This window comes from Propithecus coquereli, unplaced genomic scaffold (assembly GCF_000956105.1).
Source record: "Propithecus coquereli isolate 6110/MARCELLA unplaced genomic scaffold, Pcoq_1.0 Scaffold50, whole genome shotgun sequence".
Lineage (NCBI taxonomy): Eukaryota > Metazoa > Chordata > Mammalia > Primates > Indriidae > Propithecus > Propithecus coquereli.
This window is the reverse complement of record NW_012150841.1, coordinates 1,481,865-1,508,622: the sequence shown is the minus strand read 5'-3', so window position 1 is coordinate 1,508,622 and position 26,758 is coordinate 1,481,865. Positions and strand designations below refer to the sequence as shown.

Sequence of the window (26,758 nt, the reverse complement as noted above, 5' to 3'; positions counted from 1 at the left end):
TCTTCCTTTGAAGGATTTATTTTAAATTCCTTCCAAAATGGAAAAAGTATTATTCCTAGTTTTTAATCATAGTATTTTGATAAAATACTCAGATTCTAAACAGATGATAAATAAATGACAGATAAAAACTCTTGGGAAAACTAAAACGTCTTATATGTGTATGGCCAAATATTCTTCCTTCTTCCCTCCTTAATATACAGAGTTAATTGAGAAATGTTTGCTGGAGCATAAGGCAATCATTTACACTGATAAAATAATAGGAAGTATATGAAAATTGATCAAAGCTTCAAGACAAGTCTAAACAATTTCTTAATTAGGTATTTCTACCCAGTTACTGAAGTGTAGCTTACTCAGATTGCATTGCTTTCCCTGAATATTAAAAATGTCACTAATCAACATCCCAACCCATAGCATCTGTCCCAGATATATTTGAACAGCTGGAGAATTCATCAGTTCTTGGCCTTTTGCCACCACTTATCCTAACATGTGTCATACCTAAGAATGAACTTCAAGATCCACATTATAATGCATCTCTGATATTCAAAACATCAATTTTCTAGTCAGTTCTTGTCAATCAGTAAATTATTTTAGGGAGTAGGTATGGCACTTGTGAATTCTGTTTAAATTCTTTCAGACTTCTAGCATATCTTTTAATAAATCATTGCTCCGTTAAACTGTAGCATTTAAACGGCTTGAAAGAGTTAATGGAACTTTTGAAACAAGTTATCTGCCCCTTGGTAAGTTACATCCTGACAATATAACTTATAACAATAACAAAATATTCTGTAAGAAAAACTTATTTATAGAGGCAAATGCAATTGGCTTGTTTATCCTTTTATTAATCTTAAAGTATTTATAGCATGACTAATAGTAGGATCCATTATTAATAATACTAACAGCTTCTAGAACTTTGGGATAAAGTGATAAATCACTATAAGTTCCCATTTTCTCTCAAGTAATTTAAGCCTCGAGCAGTTAGTCAACAGTCTCAATTTAAGAATAAGCAAAAGCAAAATTTTATCACCCTGTTCTGTTTATCTGACATAAAAAATTAAAACACTATGAACAAAGTAACATGTTTTAAGCATTTTTGTGACCAGATATTTTAACCTCATCTCTTTTTATTTAGGTGCCGTACTCGGAATTAGGTGGCAAAACTCTGGTGATGGCCGTGTATGATTTTGATCGTTTCTCCAAGCATGACATCATTGGAGAATTCAAAGTCCCCATGAACACAGTGGATTTTGGCCATGTAACCGAGGAATGGCGTGATCTGCAAAGTGCTGAGAAGGAAGAGGTTAGAAATTATTAGCATTTCTCATATCACAAGCTGTATTCACCAGTTGCTCATGTAATAGCCTATTGAGAGATGTTCTTTACAAAGGGTGATGTGGGCCTCTATCTGTTAATAGCTGGCAAAATAGGGTCAGCGGGACTGTATAACCTTGTTAAGAAGTACTAAATATACAGGTCTTCTGGGTGTTATTTGAAAGAAAAAGAGAGATTTGTGTACTGGGTCTATGAACAACTCTCCCAGACACACACACACACACGTGTGCAGGAGAACTATTTCTAAAAGTTTACAAAATGCCCCGCAAGCATAGAACCTGCTTCTTTACAAGGACTATGAAAAATCATCTTATTCCTCATATTTTTCCACAATCATTTTGTATTTTCTACATAGATTCTATAGCTATTACATAGAAATAAAATAGTACTTTTTCCTTGATTATTTCTGTGTATCACAGTTCATTGTTTCTTCTGAGGATGTCAGAGCATGATGGGCAAAACACCAAATATAATTCACAAGGCCTGATATTAAATCCGTTTTTTAAATGACTCACATTTTTATAGTACTCCACACGTTATGTTTTCCCAGTTTTAATAGGTTAGCTCAGTATTTTTCTGTGACTTAAAAAGGCAAGTTCAGTATCTTTAGTGCATTTAAGCTACATAATGATCAGATCTATTTGATTATGCTAAGACTGCCTGGCACTAGCATTTTTCTCTGCAAACATTTCAGGAGGCCGATACCAGAAAATCAAACAATTCCTAGCTTCTCCAAATTTCTAAAGCAACTCCTTTCCCAGCCACTTTTTAGGTCCTGACCTGTAGCTATAATTACTCAAGGGATTGCCAACAGGCTCAGTCATTTAGGATCGCCAGATCCCTAGGATTCTATGAGATGTAGTCACTTTGGGGTCACCGGGGAGATCAGAGAGAGAATAAAGGCCTCAGAGAAACTCAACCAAGCCCATCACCTGGGAATCCTCTTAGCCTAGGGTTTTCTGTGACTAATCTGAAGCTACCAACTTCATACTCCCCTATATGATGAAGTGAGGTTTTAGAATAGGCTTGTTAATTGCTATGCTGAAATTGGATTTTGTTTGTGCTCTAAATTTATTGTTTGGTTGTACAAAGAGGAGTCAAAATTACTTAAGATCTGCTTTCTTTTTGGAGGGAAATATATATATAAATATATTGTACAAATATATATCTTACACAAATAGGTTAGTCAACATTCTTAGATATTGAGATGGATTTAGCCCTACTGTGGATAGTCAAGAATACCCAAGAAAAATACTGAGTTTTAAAATTTATGATTTTTGTAAGTATAATAGTTCTTCCCTGTCAGTGAACTAATATAAACCTTAAATTCAACACTTATATGAAAAAGGAATAGTCAATCATAATGTTTTTAATTATTTAACAAAGTAGTGAGATGTTTCATTGAATTTTTATATTTTATTGAAGTGTTTGACTTTGTGTAAATTCCTTGTCTGAGGGATAAAATAGGACTATAACAAATATTAACTGATTGTCTCAGAAAAAAAAAAAAAAAGCCAACCAAAAACCAGAGTCTCACTCCGTTACTGGGACTAGAGTGCCGTGGCGTCAGCCTAGCTCGCAGCAACCTCAAACTCCTGGGCTCAAGCAATCCTCCTGACTCAGCCTCCTGGATAGCTGGGACTACAAGCACATGCCACCGTGCCCAGCTAATTTTTTTCTGTTTTTAGTTGTTTGGCTAATTTCTTTCTATTTATAGTAGAGATGGGGTCTCGCTCTTGCTCAAGCTGGTCTGAAACTCCTGAGCTCAAGCAATCCTCCTGCCTCTGTCTCCCAGAGTGCTCAGATTACAGGCATGAGCCACCACGCCCAGCTTGGTTGGTTTGTTAAACATCAGATTATGACACACTTATGCCTTACAATGCCCACCTGTAAGGTGGGCTTGGCTCACATGCCTTCCCTTTACCTGAATAACTATCAGGTGGTATGGGAGCCCATGATCATACCTAGTGGGTTTCTGAAAAGTTAAGAAATACTTTGCCTGAGTTAAGAGAATATAGACCATCAAGCAATTTTCTTCTTTCAAAAATCTTTGAGTATCAGCAGAGTTTAAGACTTAAAACTAAACTAACAGGTTTGACTCTAGAATCTAGAAGATTAGGTAGATTTCCCAAGGAGAATTACATTTTTGTTCTTACCCCCTTTCTTTCTGTCTTTTCTATTTCTTTCTTCTCCTTCCATGCCTTCTCTAAGACTTTTGTCACTCAAATAATTCAAAAATATTCATTATAAAAATATTTATTATACATTACTACATTCCTGAAACTGTGCTAGGTGCTTTTTAAAAAGAGAAAAGAATAGACTGCTTCTGCTTTCATGGAGTTTAGTGTCAGCTCATCTTCCTCCCTAACTCCAATTTTTGTGCCTTGCTTATTGCCAACAAAACTGGTTTCTGGAGAAAGATCTATCCTTTAAGCTCAAACACTCTAGGTTTCAATCCTGACTGATGCATTTGCTCATTCTGAGACCTTGGACAAGTCATGTAAGGGCTCTAAAATTCAGGGTTTTTTCGATCTAGAAAGTGGCCTAATGTTATTTGTCCCTTATCTTACTTACAGATTCAATGGAATGAAATGGACTATACCTAGCATAGAGTATGGTGTGTGGTAAACGTTCAGTGAGAGATCTCTAGTTCTTTTTCTCTTGGTCAATCTTCTTTGCGTTTTCTTTCTCCTTTTGTGTTTTTATCCTCCTGATGGTTATGCTCTTTTGCCTCTGTATCTGTTCTTTTCTTTACCACCATTGTGCTTATTGAATGTCTCTGGGTGTTATTAATGGAAAATAATAATTCTACCATTACATTTTTTAAATTCTTGGGACTTTCCTCTTTGACATCCACCCAGGAATAGTAACTTGGTTTTTAGTTGAGTGGCTATTTCCCTTTATCAAAATATAGGAAACCTCATAGAACAGATGTGTAGCTTATAAAATATCTCTGGATGTCTAGATCTAGCTAACAACTTTCTCATAATAAAGGAAATAAGATTCCAATTACATTTTATAACTGAAGAATTACATATTCTCAATGACATGTGCTCTATTTTTTCATGCTACTGTCCATTAACTGCAGAAAATTATAATTTTGTGAATTGAAGTCTTATATTGACTTTAGTTCCTGTAATTTTAAAGAAATTGTTTTTCCATTTTACATGAATAAGTTTGTTCATGATTTTAGTTTTGCTTTCACCTACCAGTGTTAAATGTTATTTTTAATGTCATAATGAGTTGAAAGATATCAAAGAAAGTCAGAAAAATGAATTCAAGAACAGCTTTGGAATCTAGAAATGAAACTGCTTAATCATAGTAGGTTATTCAGTTATAGACTTGGATTTAAACAGCTTAAATCAGACCCACTGAGATCCACTTCTGTGATTTTGATAGAATGGGGTAAAGTTTTGCTGCGAGAAAATTGATAACTATAAAAGTTATAAGATGATGAAGCAATTGTGTAAGTTAAAGGACTGTGTGTTATTTTAGTGATCAATTAATGTGCAAGTAATTTAGAAAGAAATAGGGAAGAGCATGGCCGGTGTGAGAGCCTTATCTGGAAGTTACTAAGCACATGTTCCAAATGGAGGGGGTGTGGAAGAGATAAGCTGGGCCAGAAAGATTCACAACAGAGGCTCTCACTATTAGATTCTATCTTCAGGTAGAAACATGATGAGTTTCCATTGAACTTGATAACATTCCTCAAATTAACACAATCAAAGCCACCCTACTGGTTTAGGTTCAGGTTCACTTTACAGTTTTGTTTTTTTTTTTCTCAGTGATGCATGATTGACTATTCCCTTGGTCCATCTCCTCACCTTCTAACAGATGAAGGTCGAATTGGACCTTGGAGACAGCTCAAACTTATAAAACTGTTAATTTTCTCATTTTTTTCTTTCTCAGTATATGATCTCAAAATCATCCTTTGTAATCAGTATATACAGTTTTCCATTTGCAAAAGGCTACTGGTATGTATAGCATCAGGCTATCTACATTGAATTTTTTGAGGGTTTTTTTTTCTTTTTAATCATTCAAACAATAATTATTTACATCACCCACGAGTCAAACCTGAAACCAACCTTTATACTTTCAGAATAATCTATTCATTTAATACTTTGACTTAATTATCTCAAATTTTACAATCAATAGCCATGACTCCATTTTTCTCTTTTTAAAAATTATATTTATGACCATTTTAGTCAATAGTCTCGGTTCCACACCCCAGAATCAGGTTCCTCATCAAAGGACTTAGACCCTTTTTATTTTACTCATTTTGTTTCTGTTTTTAACTTATTTTCAGCCTCATGCTTTCCACTACTGCTTCTTAGCTCCAGAAAAGGACTGAGCTTTTCTTAAATAACATTCTGGCCTGATACTTTCCAAGCTTTCATGACTTGACCAGTACTGTTTTATCTCCATTAGAGAGTAAGTCTATCACCTCTGCTTTGTGTGGAATTCAGTAAAGAAAGAGTGATTTTTAAATGAGATTCTGTAACCCAGTGCAAATGGAAAAAAAATCGATTGCTGAATTAAAACAAAGTTGAGACATAATTTAATTAGTACCCAGCAGAAGGAAAGAGAAACTACTTTAGTGTCTTAATGGAAAATCAATTTTGCAAGAAAATTTCACATTTTTAAGCCTAATTAGAAAAACATTTACTTCACAGAAAAGCATTTGGAGAATACATATTCAATCAAATAGCAAAAATTTGTTTAGCTTCCGATGGTCAATTACTGGTATTTCTTCAGAATGAGTTAAAGCCATTATTCCTTATGGCATCTCTAATGCTCAAGGATCATGCAAGAACTGATGTTTTTTCAAAGTACATTTAGCACTCGGATGGTAACTTACGATCTCTGAGAATCGCCACCTAACAAATCAGTGCCCTCATTGGAAATCCTTATAAAGGTTAATTGCTAGAAGTTTAAAGCCTGGATGCCAACAAGAACCTTCCTTGTCACTCACAATCTCTCACATTTGAGAAATACAACAAAGACATTCATTTACATCCGTAGCATTCTGGGAAGGTATACTTGTGTTTGTTTACTTGTTCATTGTCTGTCTTCCCCACTAGACTGCAAGCTCCATCCAGGCAGCAGCCAGATCTGTTGTTCCCCACTGTAAAAACAAGTTTGATCACAGAGATAAGCACACAGTGGGTGTGCAAAAATATCCTTGTTAATAATAGTAATTGTGTTATTTTACAAATGAAGCCTGAAGTATTCCGAAAGCCTATAAAATGTCTTAGCATTGAACACTAAAAATAGTACCTCTTTGGTTTTCCAGTATGTTTCTTTAAAGACAAGTAGTATAGATGCTTAGCAAAATCGTTGTTACTATTTTTATTGATGGTCTTGAAAGTAATAATAGATTTTCTATAACTTTTATTTATTTATTTTTTTGGTAAAGGCTGATTCAGTATCTCTTTCTCTCCCTAACCCTCTTTTTAAGCCTGTTTCCATGATGCACATAGAGCTTATAGGTTAGCTTAATTTAAACTTTTATTTAAAGTTAAGACCTAGGTAAAACTATTATGTAAGTCTCTGTTTACAATGTATAAATTAACCCAGAGGAAAATAAGGAAGAATCAGTTCTAAGGAGAATTCAAAAACTTGGAACAAAATCTAAGGTTATCATATCTAGCCAAGTTTATAATATGGTACTAATGGTTTAGTAGTATTGAATTATTTTGTAGTATATTAAAACTAACATATCTTCGTGTACTTGGTATCTATGTGTCCATTTTATGGGACTTGGAATATATTGATTTCCCTTTAAACTACTATAGAAGTATAGATACATTTGATTACAGTATATTTTTGGCCATAGCTATGGTTTACCTGAATCTGAGTCTTTGGTCAGAATTTCAATCACCAATTATAACTGTATTCTTAGTAACAATAAATATTATCCACTTTATGATGTGAAACATCATAGGAAAAAGAAAATAACTTGATATATCTCTCTAGTTTGTAGGCCTGTAATTTAATCATCTTTCTAGTTAAAAAGACTTTTCAGGTACAGGTAGAAAAAAAAATCCAAATTTTCACTTTAGAGATTCTAAACAAAAATTTAGTATTTTTTTATTGTGAATTCCCTAGAAAATATATATTGCACTCTTTAAAGCATGAATTAAATAAACCCTGGGAATTTTCAAAATGCCCTTTGACTATCTTCCATTGCTCTCCCATTGTCAGACTTTAACCTACTGCATGTTCCTTCCCCTTCACAGCTGTAACCACCCACAGGCCTCTGTTCACGGCCTGGCCTCCTCATTTCCAAAGTTCATCTTCATTAGAGTTTACCTTCTCTACCTAAGCTATAAACACAGGCAAACAAAAAATAATTCAAAATTGGCATTATTAAATCTTGTCTACAAAACAGGAGAGAAAGAGACCTAAGACCCAGGAAAGTTTAAGTAATTTGCCCAAGTTCACACAAGCAATGCCAGAACTAAAATTCAAACACAGGCCTGAAGCCCACACTCTTTCTATTTTATCATACCATCTGCTTTAAACAGTCTCTCTTGGTCTTTTCAGCCCTGAAATGTAGCTGTAAATTGCATTGCAATGTAAAATCCCAATGCCCACTAGTTTTTCTCTTCATATCTATCTCCCCTTTTACATATTAGATCATGTAATCTGCCCAGTGCCACCCAGAAAATAAGCAACAGAGCATTTAGACCTAGCTCTAATCTGACTGCCAAACCCATTTTCTCTACTCTGCCATCTTGGCCCTTAGTTGAGTAATGCTCAGTGAATGCAAGAATATTGTCTGTTTTGTTTACCTTCTTATCCTCAGTACATAGCACTGTGCTTGGATGTTAAGCATCCAAAGTGCTTAAATAAATATTTTCAAGTAAATTGGTTGAACAAATTAGAATAAGAATTTTAATTTTTTTAATAGATTTATGGGGTACAAGTTGAATTCTTTTACACATCTATATTGTACAGTGGTGGACCCTGAGCTTTTGGTGTAACCATCACCCACATAGAATACATTGCACCCCATTTCTTTAACAATTGACTCTTAGGAGCTTAAACTCTAAAAGGTTTATAACAACATTCCTCACATTGTGTATCAAATATGACCTAAATGTAAATAAACCTCTTCTTAAAGTGAAAAAAAAAAAACACAAACATGTTTCATAAGTCATATCACCTTCAAGGAAGTCCTATTTGAAGGATACACCATTATTTCAGTTGTTGCACTGCTTGCTGGGTAGCTCAAAATACTTTTCACTGCCAGCCTCTCTCTCCAAGTACATTTCTCAATGTAAAATACATTCTTTTGTCTGTCTTCAATAATGGCTTGTCTTTGTCTTTAAAAGGCAAATTTCATTAAACAATTTAGGGCCAAGTATAGAATATTAGTTGATGATCAAATTGGGTAAAAGAGTTTCAGTTACTATGATAAAGTGATAAGATAGATGTTCTTATGAGGCTTACTAATGTTTCGACCATTAGATTTGTTGTTACATGGTCTCTCAAATAGGTCACTATGAGGAGAATTCTCATTAGGAGATATAAATTCTGATACACACAGTGCTAAGGAAATCTAATTGTTTTAATAGAAACCAATGTAGTTTTTCTTTTCATCCAAAGAATAAAAGGAGGGAGAGTTTTCAGTCGAATTTTATATAAAGCACAGCAAAGTGGTTTAGAAGCATGGCTTTCACATGCAGAGAAGACATGTGGCAGAGAAGACAAGCGTAGAACTAGACATGGGAGCAAATAGAAAACAAAAGAAGGAGAAAAAAATGATATAGACAAGAGAAATCTCGTCTCCATCTGGCTTTTCCATATTATTGAAATGGTGATGAGATTTTGAGTGGGAAGCAATGTGATCAATGCAGGAGAATGCCTTTTTCCATTTTCCACACATTTGAACCTTTTAAAATGTAATCTTTTCTGTTGATTTCATCATATGTTTTGAAGCAGTTTTTGTATTATCTTGTTTGTGAATCTTCAAATTAAACATTTTTACCTTCTGTCTTACTCCTACCTACCTTTGAGCAGGCCAAATGTTTGTATTATGAAATCTTTAATCCATTACAATCTGTTACTCTGCAATTAGATGAAACGTCAGTAATTGAGTTGTACTAGTTGTACTACAGAATAAGGGAGGAGAATGAGGTCTTGCTAAAAAACAAGAGCTTAAATAATTAAAGGATGAAAGAGAGAGAGAGCATACACAGACATCCAAACTCGCTTGCTTTAAAAATGATTAATTTTTTTCCCATTATGAACAAGAGCCCTTAAATACTGCAAATTAATTTTATGAATTTGACATATATTTATTAAGCCCCTTTTATAAACAATATGTTTCTGAGAATATAATGGTCAATAAGATAGATTCATTAAGCTTATTCAATTGTAAATTAATGGCGAGACAGAATTGCAGGGCAGATCAAAGCTCTGGCCTTGAACTCAACCTATGTGACTCACCATGACTCCACTGACTACTACTAGTGTGTCCTTGAGCTTGTCACTTCATCCTTCCATACAATGGGATTAATATTACTCACCTCCGTGAGTGTAATACACTTAGAATAATACTTGGCACCAGATAAACTCAACAAATATTATTTTGGTTATTGAAAACACTGATCAGAGCTCTTATTATTTCCTTGCCAGCTGAAAAGGCATTTCTCTGACCACTAGACTTGTATCTTTCCTTTTGTGAGTAAACTAAGGCAGCCTAAGAGTTCAGAACACATTGTCATACATGGTTTCGATGAAATGGAAGATGTCTCAGCCTAGATCTTAAGTGCGAGAATCTGTGTGAAAATATCTCACAAAGGCCAACCCAGGGTAATGCTCAGCATATGTGAGTGGAAGATGGGGGCTAACATGGTATGACCCCAATAACCATGCATCAATGGACTCCTATAAGGTCTGACACCACAGAAAGCAACTCAAGGTTTTAGGCTCTGCGAAAATCAAAAAGACAACAATTACAAGTGTTGGCAAAGACATGAAAAAATTGGAACTCATACATTACTAGTAGGAATGTAAAATGAGGTAGCCACTTTGGAAAACAGTCCAAAAGTTCCTTAAAATGTTACATAGAGTCACCATGTTACTCAGCAATTCCACTAGGTATACACCCAAGAAAAATGGAAACACATACACACAAAAAAATGTACAAGAATGTTAGTAACAACATTTTTCATAATAGCCAAAAAGTAGGAACAACCTAAATGTTCATCAACTGATTAATGGAAAAACAAAATGTGGTACATCTATAGAATAGAAAATTATTCAGCCATAAAAAGGAATTAAGTACTGATATATGCTACATCATTAATGAACCAGATAGACAAATCTACAGACGGAAAGTAGATTAATGGTTGCCTAAGACTGGGGGTCGGGTAGGGCAATGGGGAATGATAGATAATGGGTATGGAATTTCTTTTGGGGGTGATAAATGTACTCTAAAATTAGATAGTAGGGATGGTTACATAACTTAGTGAATATACTAAAATCCACCAAATTATACACTTCAAATTGGTAAATTTTATGGTATGTGAATTATTTCTCAAAGCTGTTTTTTAAAAAAAAATTTCAGGCACTAAAATCCTAAAGGGTGTCATTTGAAACAGCACTCAGGTGTGCTGGAAATGTCTTTCCTAATACTGTTTCAAAAGTTTTGGGATATTTCTTGAAAATATTCTAGTCTCTCTCTGAATCAGGGCACTTGTCTCCTTATTATACTTTTCTTGATGTAAAGGCAATACACTAAGATTCCCTTCTTTAGAGATGCGGCTTAGGCCATAGGGCTAGTCAATGAGAACTCAGGACTTAAACATCAGTTTTTCTGATTCCAGAGCTATTTTCTACTACGGCCTACTCTTCTTTTAGGGTAAGAAGCTCTAGGCTTAATTCTCTTGTATAAAAGCACAGTTCCAAATACGAGACCTACTCCTTTGCTTCTCAGAGGTTCCCCTAGTCATTTAATTGCTCTTTTCTGGACCTTTTCCATCAACATCATGCCTTTTATAATTGAGATAAAATTAGCATGTATAGAAGTGTACAGTCCAATGAGTCTTGACAATTGTATACACCAATATAACCACCACTCCAGTCCAGTTACAGAACATGTCTTACCTCTAAAAAGTCCCTCATGCTTCTTTCCAATCCCCAGGTAACCTCTGTTCTGATTTTTTTCATCATAGGCTAGTTTGCCTGTTGTTGAACTGCATATACAGGGAATAATACTATATTGGGTCTAGCTTCTTTTGCCTGATATGACATTTTGGAGATTGTTATGTACAGCAGTATTTCACTTTTTGTTGCTGAGTGGCATTCTATTGTATGAATATATCAAAACTTGTTTATCCATTTTCCTGTTGATAGACTTTTGGGTTATTTCCAGTTTGGGGTTATTATAAATAAAGCTGTTATAAATATACATGTACAGCTTTCTATGGACACATGTTTTCATCTCTCCTGGAATTACTGGTTTCATACCTTGCTTCTTTAAAGCTAAAATGACCAGGACCTGACAAAGTACTTCCCTGAATTTTTGCTTTCTGCTAGTGTTTTAAAGAGAGGAGAAAAAAATGTCTTTCAGGAACCAACATAGTGTCAGGAATTTTCTGTTCTTAATTGTATTTCAGCATCAAAAAATGAAAATAGAGATTAGAATATCAAAATAGGTAAAGAGTCTGGAGTTTCATGTTTTGATTTTAGGACATATTTTTGGATAGCCAAAGTCACAGACAGGGAATGCAGAAAGCAGCCTTTGAAATGCCTGCCTGATAGAAAATCAACATCAATGTTTAACTTAGAATCTGAGGAAAGATGCATGCTTCTTTTTGAGGTCATTGACTTTCTAAGCAGTATCATACTGATATTTTGTTCATATTAGGCCATGTTTGAAAATGACAGAAAGGCTGTGGACCTAAGTGTCACAGTACTATTGCCTAATTTTAGTTAAAAAAAAAAAAAAAAGATGTTCTCTGTTATCTGGAAAATCAAGTATAGTGCAAATTTACCTTTAACCATGTTTAAGCTCACATCTATTGAGCATCTGTACAACCCAGGCACTGTGCTGTGTGTGTAACTCATTTATTCATCACAACGACACTATGTTCACCACAACACTATGGGGTAGACATCATTATTCTCCCCAATTTACAAACAGGCTAAAACCCTCTTTGGAAGTTGGAATTGTATGTGGCTGTGTAGCTAATCATAGGAGGGCTAGAATTCTGAATTTTGTCTGACAACAAAGGTTCTTATCATCTATCATGAAAAATTGCCTCTGAGAAAGAGGTTACAGGGCCTGCACTAGAGATGATGCTTTAGTTTGCACACATGTGCACTCATCCTGTAATCTGTATGTTTCCCTTACTCCCAACTCCCAGAAATTCTGCCAACCCACACTGTGCAAAAGGAGGGCTGCAACAGCCTGCCTCAATTCCATACCACTCCCTGTTTCCCAAGTATCTTAGCTGCTTTCAAGATTTTGGGGTCACTCTTTCCATGATACAGATACACATGAAAGACCCCACATAGGATTCAGACTGTGTTTTCAAGTCCCTCTATTCCCCATCCTCTGGTTTCTTTCATTCTGTTACATTGCACATTCCTGGAAGGAGGAAATAATTATTTCCATCTCTTTCATCACCTTCCCTCATACCAGATATAAAGAGGAACATGGAGTAGAACATCCTAAATTGTAATTATACTTAAAACACCAACCATTGATGAAGTGTATATTTTAATGTTCTCCAAGTAGCATTTAATTAGGTATACTTGAGTATAAATTTCTTTGCAAAGCAAAATATTTTTGTACGCTTAGGTTTTCTAAGCCCATGTTTCGTAATGCAAGAGAAGCAGCTCCTTATTAGAACCCTCTAGCAGAAATAAGAGTGAGCTGTGAAGGAGTGCCCAATTTTTTGTCATTATGAAAAATTTTAAAGAGCAATAAAGCTGCCAAAAATGAATAGTTCCCCTGTAAATTACTACAATTTGAAATATGGCACTGACCATTCTCCTAGATTTCCATTTCAAAACCCTACCTCTTATGAACGAGGGAAAAAGAGGAAGAGCAAAAGCACATGCTACATCTTACAAAATCAGATAATTACTAAATGCATGTCATTTTGTCCTCAATTTATCCTTCCTTGAAATCCAAATATTTAATCATTTGAAGAATAAATTACAGCATTTCTGCCTGGAGGCTTTCTTGTCATCTTTATAGGAATTATTTCAACCGATTTTATATACAACTTAGCTAAACTTTGAAACACTTTCTATGTCAGGTCTGAATTTTGCAGCATAACTAGCCTTTATTAAATGAGGAGTGGTTGTTGCCATTTTTAGTTATGACTTTCAAAACTTCCTATCAGCTAGTGCTGGACCCGGTTTCCTGCAGCAACAGCACCCCTCTCAGGTGATTTCTGGAGACCTTGATTCCCACCACCACTGCAAACCCCCAACCTCTTCTATCTGCTGGCTTGCCTGCCCTCCTCAGAACGTTCCTAATTTTGTGATTCTAATTGCTGATCAACCCCCTTGGGAAGAAAAACAATTGACAAATTTAATTGAAAACTGAAATAATTAAATACACTAGTTCAATGAAATCTCACAAACTATGTTATATTATTAAGCCAAATGTGCAAATCAGGAAACTGAAACTCACAGAGGCTAAGAAACTTGCCTGAAATCACATAACTACCAAGCAATATCCAGAAATTCAAATCAAAGATTTGTCTTATTCCAAAGTCCTGAATGTTTATAAGCAGCACAATTCACAATCTCAAAGATGTGGAAACAACCCAATGCCCATCAACACATGAGTGGATTAATAAAATGTGGTATATGTATACCGTGGAGTACTCCTCAGCCATGAAAAAAGATGGTGAACTAATACCCTTTGTAACAACCTGGATGGAACTGGAGACCATTCATCTAAGCGAAATATCTCAAGAATGGAAAAACAAACACCACATGTACTCACTATTAAACTGGAACTAATTGATCAGCACTCACATGCACATATGGTAGTAAAACTCAGTGGAAACCATGCAGGTGGGACAGGGGAGGAGGGAACAGGTAAATTCACAGCTAACAAGTACAATACATGCTATCTTGGTGATGGGCACACTTACAACTTTGACTCAAATGGCACAAAAGCAATTCATGTAACCAAAATGTTTGTACCCCCATAATATTCTGAAATTTAAAAAAAAAAGAACAAAAAGAAAATACAGTGTCTCTGGAACAAAGCAGGCATATTCACTGCCCATTTTAAAAGATTCAGATTCCCTAAACTCAGGGTTCCTTTCCTAAAACAGTCCAGAGTATGTGCAGGCATCCATCCGGGCCCACCCACATCACCGTCATGGGATTTGGGCAGAGAAAACTGACACAAATATGCTGCTCATGCTGTGTAATGAGTAATAAAGTCCTTTGTCTCTGACCTAAAAAAAAAAACATTCCATTAGAGAATGGACATCATGTGAAATTTCTGGCATTGGGATTTCAGAAAATGTTCAAGTATAAGGGACCCTGGTAATTAACTTACGAAAGACATGTACCACGTTTCTCTTTTAACAAATGAATTGAGAGTTTTCCTAAAGAAGTAATCAGGATCAGAAAGATGCCTATTCAAATAAACAAGTAGTTTGAATTCTATTTCTTCTCTTGGTGTTGTAGAGGAAAGGAAATTATTTATCCCAGCAACTGCTGCTCTATAGACAACAGAACTGAACCTGAGGATAGAAGATGGATGGGACGTAGCTGAATTTTAACTGGGCTGATTTAGGCCAGGGCAGTGGTTTTTGGTATTGGCTTTGAGTCTGAGATAAGTATTTACCGGGATGTGCTGTACAAGTCACTAGGAGATAAATTCACGGAAAAACCCAGTACACAATCACAAGGATCAAACCTTCTTTCAGATCCTCATGTTTACTACATAATGAATTTGGTGCCCTGGGCTAGAACTTAAGTAACTGGGAGCAGAAACTGGTTCATCATATGTAATTTCTACAGGAAGATAATGCTTCAGACGTTGTATGATCTCCTCTAAGTGGAGCACAGAGCCACTTGTCCTGCCATTAGTTAGAGTGTCTAGATGAAAGGAGGGATGCGGAGGTTGGGAACATAACCAGGGGAGTGCAGTCGATTGCTTCTTTCAGGGCGCCATGGGGTGACCCGGCATTTCCCACCACTCTTCCTGGTCTCATTGTACTAGCCTGGCCTGTGTTTTCTAAGAAAATGCTTCAATACACCTCCTTTCCAGATGAAATCACGTATACTTGACTTCAGAACTGAGAACAAATGGTTCTTCCTAAGTGCAAGTTCTGGCATCCCTAAGCAAAAATTTTGTAAATGATAAGCTAAAATGTTCCATAGAGATTAAGACATAACTTATTCAAACATATTCTGAGATGAGGATACTTGAGGACTCATCTCTCCTCAAGTGGAAACTGCTACTGACATCATCATCTGTGCCTTTTCTTTCCTTTTGAAAAACTGAGATTTCTTACTGAAATGCCTGCAACTGTTTGGATTACCTTTCATGTCCCATATATTTCAACCTTTATTCATTCATATTTGTCCCCAAAAATGTAGGTCATGAGACAAGTGATGAGTTTAAGATTTACATGATCTTTGTTCTTATGAATGTATCAGTGAATATTATTAATATTGCTTCACATTTGCAGGATAATTTCATGTGCTCTAGAAGCCATGGGAACCCAGCCCTGTGTTTCTGAACCAAATTCTCTCCTCCCTCAAACCTCAGGGATGTGGAATCTATTAGTTTTCAATCTGATTTCTTCTATTAGAAGAATCAGAGTCTCTTTCTTGGAATGAGAGAACTCAGTGGTGAGCGTCCATTAATAAGGTATAAAACATCCATTTGAGACAGCTTAGAATGACTTTCTGAAGACACTGTAATCCAAATAAAAAGAAAGGCATTTAAATGTGGGAAGAAAAATTAAACCCATTAAAACCTTCCTGGAAGTGTTAAAATGTTGAAACAGATATCTAAAAGAGCCTACCTTTCTGGAGGATTTTTAAAAATAAGAATTGGGGCATGGATTTGTAGTGATGCTTCAAGGTAAAGGAATAGACAAGGTGATCTCTCATGGGATCTAACAGCCCAGTGATTCATCAAAGAAGGTATTTAAAAAGCAAAGCCATGGGAGACAAAGAGCAGTAGCATCAATCTAAATCAAGCCTTACATGTACTTTCTCTTTTTTTCCCACTTCTAATCTCTCCCTGCATTTTCATAAGACCCATCACAGCAGGACATACCCTCTACAATTACTTTGACAAACAATGATAACAGTACTTGGATTTTTAGTGTCTCCCAAAGTAAGCCACTTTTGACAGTGAAAAATAGAGGACACTGAATCCTGACACTGTGAACTACAATGATGGATTTGAGGAGCTGATTTACCTGAGTGGGTTTCCATATATCACCCCCGGCTGACTTTCTGGGAAAAGTGCCTACAGGCAGCAAACTCTCAGTGGAAAGTTAGATAAATATAACACAAACAAAAGTCATATCATGTTGACTTTCTTACCAGGTACCTTGTAAAAAAGGTAGAAAGTTAAAAAAAAAATTTTTTAATGAAGATTACTTAACCCCAAAAAATTCAGTCCAGAGATGTGAAATTTCATATTATAAAGAATTATCGTAAATAGAAACACTAACCAACTAGCCTCTGTCATAAACTACTATAGATACTCACATTCATGGATGCCAACTTACTCTAACTTATAATTTTACACATTAAAATAGCCTTTGTGTTCAATAATGAAATGTCTACTTATACTATGACTTAATGGAATATTAGATAGACATTAGACATAATTATATGGAAAAATGCTTAAGCATGTTAAGTGGAAAAAGAATATAAAATTATATAAATTATATGTGTTTTTGTAGAGGGTTTTTAAAGTATTTACATATGTATAAACACAATTCAGGAATCCATGAAATGAGAATAATTATCTTAGGATGCTAAGATTTTGGTGCTTTTGGTCCCATTCTTAACACACATAAATATAAATGCATATATACACACAAATATATACTTGATATAACAAATGACCATTCTTTCAAAATCCAGTTAAGTAATGTTATGGTTTCAGATCATCAATGCTTTGCCATTAGTTGTAAGGAAAAGTGGGTCAACCCACATGATCCCTTCTTCATTCCCTTTTCTGCTCCCAAGACGCCTGCCAGCAGGAATACACACACATTGCATGGGTTTCCATTTTAACTGAGATCTCTCTCTCATGAGTTTTTCTTTTCCTTTTTCCAAATTAATTTGCCCCAGAAATTATCCAGTAGATTATTCAAGAAAAGCATTTAATATTTGCCTCTAAGAAATTAGAAAATAGGAAGGTCAAAATGGATTAGCATTTAAATATAAGACCCAGAGCACACCTGTGGTCCATCTGTGGGTTTGAGATGTGATGCATCATATGTATCTTGTATCGCCACAAAACATAGAAATTTGGAAAGAGCAAAGAAAAGCTGTGTTGCTAGAATAAAATGACTGGCAAAGAAAAGGTGTTTTTGGTGAATTGTCCATGCCCTACAAGGAATGGGGCATAATAAATAGATAAAGACTTACACCCTGGGTTAATGCAGCTAAAAATATATTGTTAAAAGGCTTTCAATACCTTTAAGATACCATCACACAATCAATGATACACAAAATATGTTCTTGAATCAGATTTTTTTTTAAACTTGCATTTTTAATGCCAGCTGAGCTCTATAATAAGTAGCCATCGAATTTTTGTTCCCTTCTCCTAGCCACCACAAGAAACTCATTGGTGGTTGGCAAGTTTGCTCTATTGCAATAAAACCTGGTAGCCTTTGGATATTCTGCTATAATATCTGAGTCCCACTTAAGCATCTTCCCAGGAAAAGTGTAGGAGTTGAAGGGGCGCTGAACCATCCATTTATTTCAACAAGACGTTTGGCCTGCTTCTCATAGCTAAGGAGATTTGACTCCCTAGGTAGCCTACCAGAAGCTCAGGGAGTGAGACTTGCCAGTATTCACTGTGTTACTTTGTAAATCATAGTTTCAGAGTGTGACATAGTATACCTTCCTGGATGGGAAAAAAGCTATGTTATGGCCAAAAAGAAGTATATAATCTCATTCTTAGTGGATGTGGAAAAATAAGCCATTGGATACTGAACAAGGAAAATAAATACTATTACATACTTAATTTCATTAAAAAAATGAAGAATTTAGAACTTATTTTAAGCTTTCTATTGCCTTTTAGATGCCAAATTTAGGTCTATTTATAAATGCCAGCTTTAAGTAATTCAAAAATTTATATTAAATTACTTCCATGAAACTTACAGTTATGGAAAACAGAGAAAGGATTGCCCATTTCATATGAGGTTTATGATTTCCTCTCTTCATACTGATTTAGTATGACTGCAGACAGGGTTCGTGGACTAAGAAGGGTCTTTGTAGTCAGATACTCAGACTGCCTCTGCCATTCATGAGCTGTGCAAACTGAAGAAGTCAGCTAACCTCCCTGTGCTTTAGTGTTCTTATGCATAAGATAAAGAATACAAACTATCACAGGTTACCGTAAGGATTAAATGAGATACAGTATGTGAAAACACCCAAAGCTATCAAGTGTGCAATGAATACTAGCTCCCCTTTCTCTTTTTCTTCTTCTAAGCTCGTGGGCTATTATAATTCACACATTAACTAATTGATTGTGTTGCTTAAATTTCCTACTACCTCTTTAAAATGCAGAACATACTTATTGATGGAGGGAAAAATACATACAGCTTGTATCATTTTCCATAAAGTATTTCCTTAAAGGGTAGTCCAGCAAAATGGGACAGATTTTCTTGCCACTCATAGAAAGACAGTTTAATTTTAGCATAATTATTGAAAATCCCAACTACTCTGATAGTTGAAAGTAGTTGAATACTCAATGACTTTAATAATACAATATCTAGTAATCAAAAGAACCTTTAGATCATATTACTTTCCTCTCACTGTTGGAGTTAGGCTATTCACTCTAAGAGGCCTATGACAAGCTATAGTTAATAAGTTTTCCATGGTGTCAAAAGTAATGATATTAACATGCCATTGTGAATTAATTTTGTTTTGTACACTGGCCTGCATAAATGTGAATGACATTTCAAAATATGATCAGGCAGGAGCTGAGGAGGAGCCAAGTAGCAAGGCAGCATGAGACGCGGTCATCAGAGCACAGCAGCCACTGCACGCGTTTGTGAACACGGGCGAGGAGGTGCGGGGTATTATTACAGGAAACTTGGGGGGGGTTGTTTTCGTTCATTTTGCCCTTAAAAAAAAGAATATACTGATTTTTGTCTTTGGAGAAACTAGACATGTTGACATCCTGGCTCCATGTTTGGAAATGAAAAACCATCTTCCTGCTAACTTCTGATTTCAAGTGTCTTTCAACCACATATTTTTTTTCTCTGCCCGCAAGAGGCAGCTGATTGTTAATAGCTTTTAAACTGATGACCAGAAAGTGGCATTTTTAAGTCATAACGGTTGTGTTTATTTCAGAGACTTCTTCAGATTCCCCCCACGCACCCCTTACCAATGGAACAAATAAATATACTGTCTATAAACAGTTAAAAGATACATGCTGGGCCTGGGAGGAATGGGATGTCTCAGGGATCAGAAGACCAAAATGGCTGGTGTAATAAGTCTTTTACTTATTACAAAATGCCTGGAGACAAGACTTTTTCCATTTGAGTTCTACTATTTCAACTGTTGCAACCAAAAATCAAATTATAAGGAAAATGGAGATTTCCCTATTGTCACTACAGACAAGAACTAGACGATAATTTAAAGGAGCTTTGTACCTCTTTATACTACAAGCTTGACAATTTGGTTTAGGCAACATCACGTAGTACTATAATAAGCCTCTACATTTCCTTCATAAATCTGTTAGCACAATATTTTTCTTGTCTGTTCCGACATACTAGTGATATACCACCCAATTTTTAAATCTGTATATCAAAGCTCTTCTATTTCAATAAAATGAAGAGCACTGTATTCAGGACTGTACATCTTGTTTAATATCCACAGCCATCCTACATGATATGGATGTATTGTTATCCTCATTTTACGAGGGAAAAGTAAAGAGATTCCTCCAAAGGCACATGACTGTTAAATCACAGAGTTTATGTTTTAACTCAGGTCAGTCTGACTCCAAAGCCTATGTTCCACATGACATATAACCATGAACACCCCTGCCCTGTTTCTTTCCAGCAACCAATCCCCTATGCCTTCTAGGGTAAGCAATTATATTCTGTAGCTTCTACATTTAACTATCTCAGATGAAAAGGTACCAGCAAAGGAAATGGCTTCTCTCTGGAAAATTTCTCATTAATCTGATGATCCAATTCAACATACATCTACAGATCACTCTCTGCTGGGCCCTTCAATCATAAAGATGAAGTAGACATTGCTTCTGCACTCAAAGTGTTCATAGACAATGAGGAAGGGATGGTGCTTTTTGAAAGTGGGGAGTTCAGAAGAGATGGTCAGAATGTGAATTTGAAATAAGTTATAAAGGATGATCAGGAATTCAGCAGGTTGAGAATAAGGACTTCCAAGGAGAGGAAGTAGAGTGGGCATTGGAACATTTATAGAACAACAAGATGTCCAGATCTGATTAGGATCTAGTACTGTACATGTGAGAGGGGAGTTGAGTGAGAGGTTAAAACAGAACAATAAATAAGGGTAATATTTTAGAACCGTGAAGGTGGGAGTTATTTTATTTTCATAGTTGGGGGCCAGGGAGGGTATTAAAGCCGCCAGCAGCCATATCAGCTCTGTGGGTTAGAATGCCACACTTTGGCAGCATGAAGATGAATTGGAGGTTCTCGCCTCCATTTCAGAGGTTATTGCAGGTTATCCACTAAATTATATGGCTGTGAAGATAAAATATGAACTCAAATTTGAAAAAGTGCATTAAGAATTAGAATTTACAGAATTTTGTCATTGATTAGATTGAGGGGTGAGAAGCAGAGGACTATTGAAAACGATTCCAATTCTAGGTTGTTTGAGAAATGAGCAAATAAGGCAATAAATGAAATTACAGAAAGATGTACTGATTTTAAAGGAAAACAGTAAGTTCTATTTTGGATATGTTGACTAAAACAGAGTTCATTTCTCTTTAAGATCATCTTAATCCTTTTTCCCCACCACAACTTGTTTAATGGCTTACATACAATAAAGTATCTTTAACGTTCTCCTAAACAGTACCATACCCACAATCAAGCATTGCTTAATTTTTCTGATTCCGCTGTCTCTTTACTAGTTTAACACTTTTCTAAAATTGCTCATAAAGCCAAAAGCCATATCCTTTCTTAAAAAAAAAAATTCCAAAGAAAAAAATGCCCTGAAGGAAGCTTGGCCTTCATCCTTGCAGCTTAGGCTGGTGTATTATTTTTGAGTTTCCTCATGGACTTTGTGATTTCCATTTCAACACACCCCAGTTAGCAGCCAGGTGTAAGAAGCCACTAAAACCACCTGCTCCTTACTATGGTGATCCAAGCTCAGGTCCACTAAGGGGTCAAGTGGAAGATGAAATCCAAAGTGTGTTATGCAAGAGCAGAATTCAGTAGACTTCAACTCTCAAAGACCTGCTGCGTGAGGAGGCCCCGAGCATCCCTGCAGGAGGAGGAGAAGCTTGGGCAGGGCCCAAGCATGGTAAGATACACATCTCGTAGATGTCTTACCAGGCTCCACTCCTGGCTGTCCACGCTCATTCAGGAACCTCCTAGGAGGGTTGACTTAGGGTGATGTCTCTATATAAACACTTAATAACATTATCTTTCCATTAATTGACACAACAAAAATATGAGTGTCTGCTATATGCCAGGTACTAGCTGTGTAGGAAACATACAAAGTTGGATAAAAATTTTATTATTTTTAATTACATATGGATGGAAATGCTACTGTACTTGAAATAATGAAATAACTAGCACACATGTACATTTCCCACATTCTAGACACTCTTCTAAGCACTAGACACCAACCAGGTGAGATCAATAGTTATTATCCCCATTTTATACAGTAGGAAACTAAAGCTTAGAGAGGTGAAACAATCTGCCCAAGGTCAAGTGGCAGTAAATGGCAAGCCACGGCTTCAAATCTGGTTCTGACTTTAGGCTTCAGCTCTCAACCCCTACTCTAAGCCTAACAGGTGCTTCAATCACACAGCCATCTTGACACTGTATCCATTGACCTTCAGCCATATGAAAAAAGATAATATAGCACTTATCACCTGTTTAGAGAAAGTGACTTGCTTTTATATATTTCTAATTCACTCCTTAAAATAATCCCTTTATTGCATTTATTTATCCCCTCTTTTGCAGAAAGCTTATCCTTCCACCTATTTTATCTTATTTGACCTCATTAAATCCCTATGAGGAGAGAGGAAGAAGTTTTATTATCCCTCATGATTCGAGGCAATGTAAAACACCTCCTTTTAGTCAATCTACTTAACTCAGGCAACCTCAGGAACATAAAGGAAAATCGAGAGCTTGTGTTTGGACATGTTTCTGGCTCCTCTGAGAAATTCTTTCACCTCAACACTCTACAGATTTCCGTGGAAGACCTTGAGACGGTCATTCAGGAATTGTAGCCTGCTGATTCCTGTGCATTCAAGAAGACATGAAAGCAATTACAAATTGCTTAACAGATGATGCATAATATTAGAGATGAAGAATCTGGCTGTGAACACTTACACCGGGAAAGTCTGCCATGTGATTTCCTTTTCCAGTTCAGCACCTTGTGCTGACAGTATCTTACTGACATAATATTGAATGTTATTGAATAGTGATCCAGTATAAAAAGAAAATTAAAATTTCAGAAACTGTCACTACATAGAGGAAAGAGCATGGACATTGGTGCTTAACAGATCCATTCTCTGAGTTCTAATAATCATGTTACCTTAAGAAAGTCAATTCACAGGGCTGAGCCTCAATTCGTTCATTCACAAAATGGAGATAATGATAACTATACTTCAGGGCTGTGAAGATACGAAATAAATTATATGAAATACTGTCACATAGAAGCTGTTGCATAAGTGACAGCCTGTTATTAACTATGACTAACATTTATTGAGCATTTACTATGTGCCAGGTTTTATTGTATGCACTTTTCATATATCAATCCATTTAATCCTCATAAATAGTCCTTTGATTTAGGTGTTATTACCATTCTCATTCTATTGATGAATATAAGAAGGCCCATCAAGGTTAAGAATATTTCCAGATCACACAGCTAGGAAATGATAAGCCAAGATTTACCCAGTAGACTAACTACAGTCTTAATTACAGCAATAACCTCCTCTAAAATCATTTTGGAGTACCCAACATCTCTCAGGAATACAGATGTAACATCTAGTCCATTTTCGTTTCTTGATGTACCTTGTTCATAAGCCTCAAAAACAGTTTTCTCAATGACCCCAGGAAAAATTGCCCCAGCTTATCTCTGTTTCCTGTTTAATTTTACCCTCAACATGCAATCGAGGAATATTCTTAATTTATAACAGAAACCGCTTCTTTTGGAAAGCTTTTCCACCTAACTCTCTACCTGTCTTACCTATAAGCAATATCATTGGCTCGTTTCTCTACCTTTAATTCACTCTGGATAAATTTACAAGTCATCTTGTACAATTTCACACATTTTCTTTACATTTTCCCCACAAACATAAACCTACAAGGTTCTTCGTTTATCTCACCATCTCCCAAAGAGTCGTCACATATATCTATGATTCATCTCCTTCAGCCAAATGTTCTCAAGTATTCAAGGACTCCATCTGCCTAAAGGCTTTTTTTCAGATAACACAATTGTGTACATATTCTTTTCAGCTTTAAATTTAAAATGCTTTCCCTTCGAGTTTTCTTATTCTTTCTCCTGGTTGAAAGATTTCTGAGGCCATTTGGAATTTGCATGGTGATTTTTTTAAGTTTATGTTTTTTGAATTTTTTTCTTCCTTTCTTATCTTGCCAAGAATTAATATGCATTTTCAAGCAATGGAAATAAGGATTACTTCAGGCTTTTAATTCATCCCTTTGCAGAGTTTTTTTTTTTATTATTTCTTTGCAGAATTTATTAAACAATAGTTACTACTTTTATGAGGTAGATTTCCATGGAAATCTACAAACTTAAAGTACAATGTTTATAAACATGCTTTTATGAGATTTCACATGTGAAAAAATATAACTAATTTTTTGGTTTGCTCTTCCATTCAAAAGGATGTCACATAATAAAATCATAGATAAAAGTCATAAATAAAAATAAAATCATAATAAAATGATAAAAGTCATCTGTTGAAATTTACCAGAAATTTAGGAGTTAGTTTTTTCATTTGCATTTTTCTAGAAACTTATTAATTTTTCTTCATCGATATGTGATGTTCAAAAGTTGAAAGCCAGAATATCATTATAAATAAAGAGGAAAAATTGTCATAGTTTAAAATGCCTTAAGATACAATTGTATAACATATGTCATTAAAAAAAATGTTGTCTAGAAGTCATTTCTCATAAAAATCTGTGATGTACTTTACACAACTAAAAAAAATCCCTGGCATCTCAGCAGGGTCACTCTAGCTGTCAGTCTGAATACATGCAAAATGAGGCAAATAAGAAATACCTATGTGCTTTCTTTCTCTGAAGAGGATAGCTTTCGTTCAAATTCACATCATACTCATTTGCAGATAAACTATATTTTTGCAGTATGTGATTTAGTGACATCACATTTTTATGCAAAGGACCATTGAATTCTCTAATGATGTTCTGATTTTCTTAACAATGAACACCAGTGAACTTTCCCCTAGGCAAACCAGATGGAAACTAAATTGTTTCTGCAAAATGAACAATTTGTGAAATCTTAGCAAATTGAATTCCAAATATACTTAGAGATGATCTTGACTTTCCCTGTAACTGCCACAACATGCAAGGCGTTTAAGGCCTACATGGGAAATACACTAATTAGTTGCATAACCTTTAAGCAGAAATGAGTGAGAACAGAAGATCACCATCGAAGAGATAAAAGTCAAAAACTCTGAAAAAGAAATAATATGTAGATGGGACAGCTGCACTAAGAAAGCATGAGATTAACATAGATGTTGTGAGAGGTATTCACTTGTCCTCAAATAGGTTCTTTTTAACCTATTTTGTGAAGGAGGTAACTCAAATTTCTTCACATTGTTTCAAGTCAGTTATTTAGCCACAATGAAAATCTAAATTCAAATTCCTAATCTATATGCCTATAATTGCTGCTCTACATACTCTCATCTATACCCCAAAACTGAATAAACTGTACATGAAAAAGATTTTGTTTCTATTACCCACAATCTGATTATATTATTTTCAGTGACATTATGAAACCACCAAGTAGATGAAACACGCTGGGGGCACAAAAGATAGACCTTGCTTTCTTCATCTCAAGTAAAGAATCCTTACAATTCTCAGAGCATTCCATCTACAGAGAATTATAATTCCCTTGAATGCGACTAAACTGGTCACAGTCATAATTAATTAAGTTTTATATCTTGTCTTGGTCCATTCAGGGTGCTATAACAAAATACCATAAACTGGGTGACTCATAAACAGCAGACATTTATTTCTGACAGTTCTGGAAGCTGAGAAGTCCAAGATGAAGGTACCAGCAAATTCGGTGTCTGGTGAAGTCCTGCTTACTGGTCTTTTTGCTGTGTCCTCACATTCAGAAGGGGTAAAGGAGCTCATTCTGACCTTTAGCAAGGGCACTAATCACATTCATAAGGGCTCAGTCCTCATGACCTCATCACCTCCCATAGACCTCACCTCCTAATACTATGACCTTGGGGGTTAGGATTTTAACATTTGAATTTGGGCAGTGAGGGGCACACAGACATTCAGACCATGACATACCTATTCAGAAATTCAAATATTCCACATCAGCTATTGTGTCATCAAGTAATAAGGACTGTTTTTCATCTTTACAAGATTCAGTCATGTCTAAATCTAAATCTGAAGAATTCTTTTGCATCTTTACAAGATTTAGCCACCCGATGTCTTTAAAAATAATGAAGTGAAAAAGTCAGGGAAACTTTTTTAAAATGCTTATTGTACTGGCATTAAACTAGCAAAAAAAAAATTGATATCTTTCATTCATAGAACAGGTTTAATATTGCAGCACTCATTTTGGTTTTTTAGTCTTAGCAGCTCTTTATTATAAAAGGTACTTTATTATATAAATAGTTATAATTTCTCTCTGAACTAACCAAAACACTGTTACTCATTAATAATTTTTTAAATGTTTTCAATTCTCCCAAATTGTGGTTGTTTTCTCTTTACCTCATTTACATTGCTATCCTGCCTACTTACTCCCCCAACAATCTTTATACGCTGTCCTTGGCATTTCTACTCTTTCAGAAGCTTGA

At 35.5% G+C, this 26,758-nt stretch overlaps 1 protein-coding gene across 3 annotated transcripts in view; it reads left to right on the top strand.

The window, feature by feature from the left end:
- The window catches only part of SYT1 (synaptotagmin I), a 212,492-nt gene that overhangs the window by 83,491 nt on the left and 102,243 nt on the right, over positions 1-26,758 (top strand). For all 3 annotated transcript variants that reach the window (XM_012656340.1, XM_012656341.1, XM_012656342.1), the window contains one exon: positions 1,130-1,297. In XM_012656340.1, the coding sequence (XP_012511794.1) occupies positions 1,130-1,297 (168 nt within the window). The remainder of the gene's footprint in view (positions 1-1,129; positions 1,298-26,758) is intronic.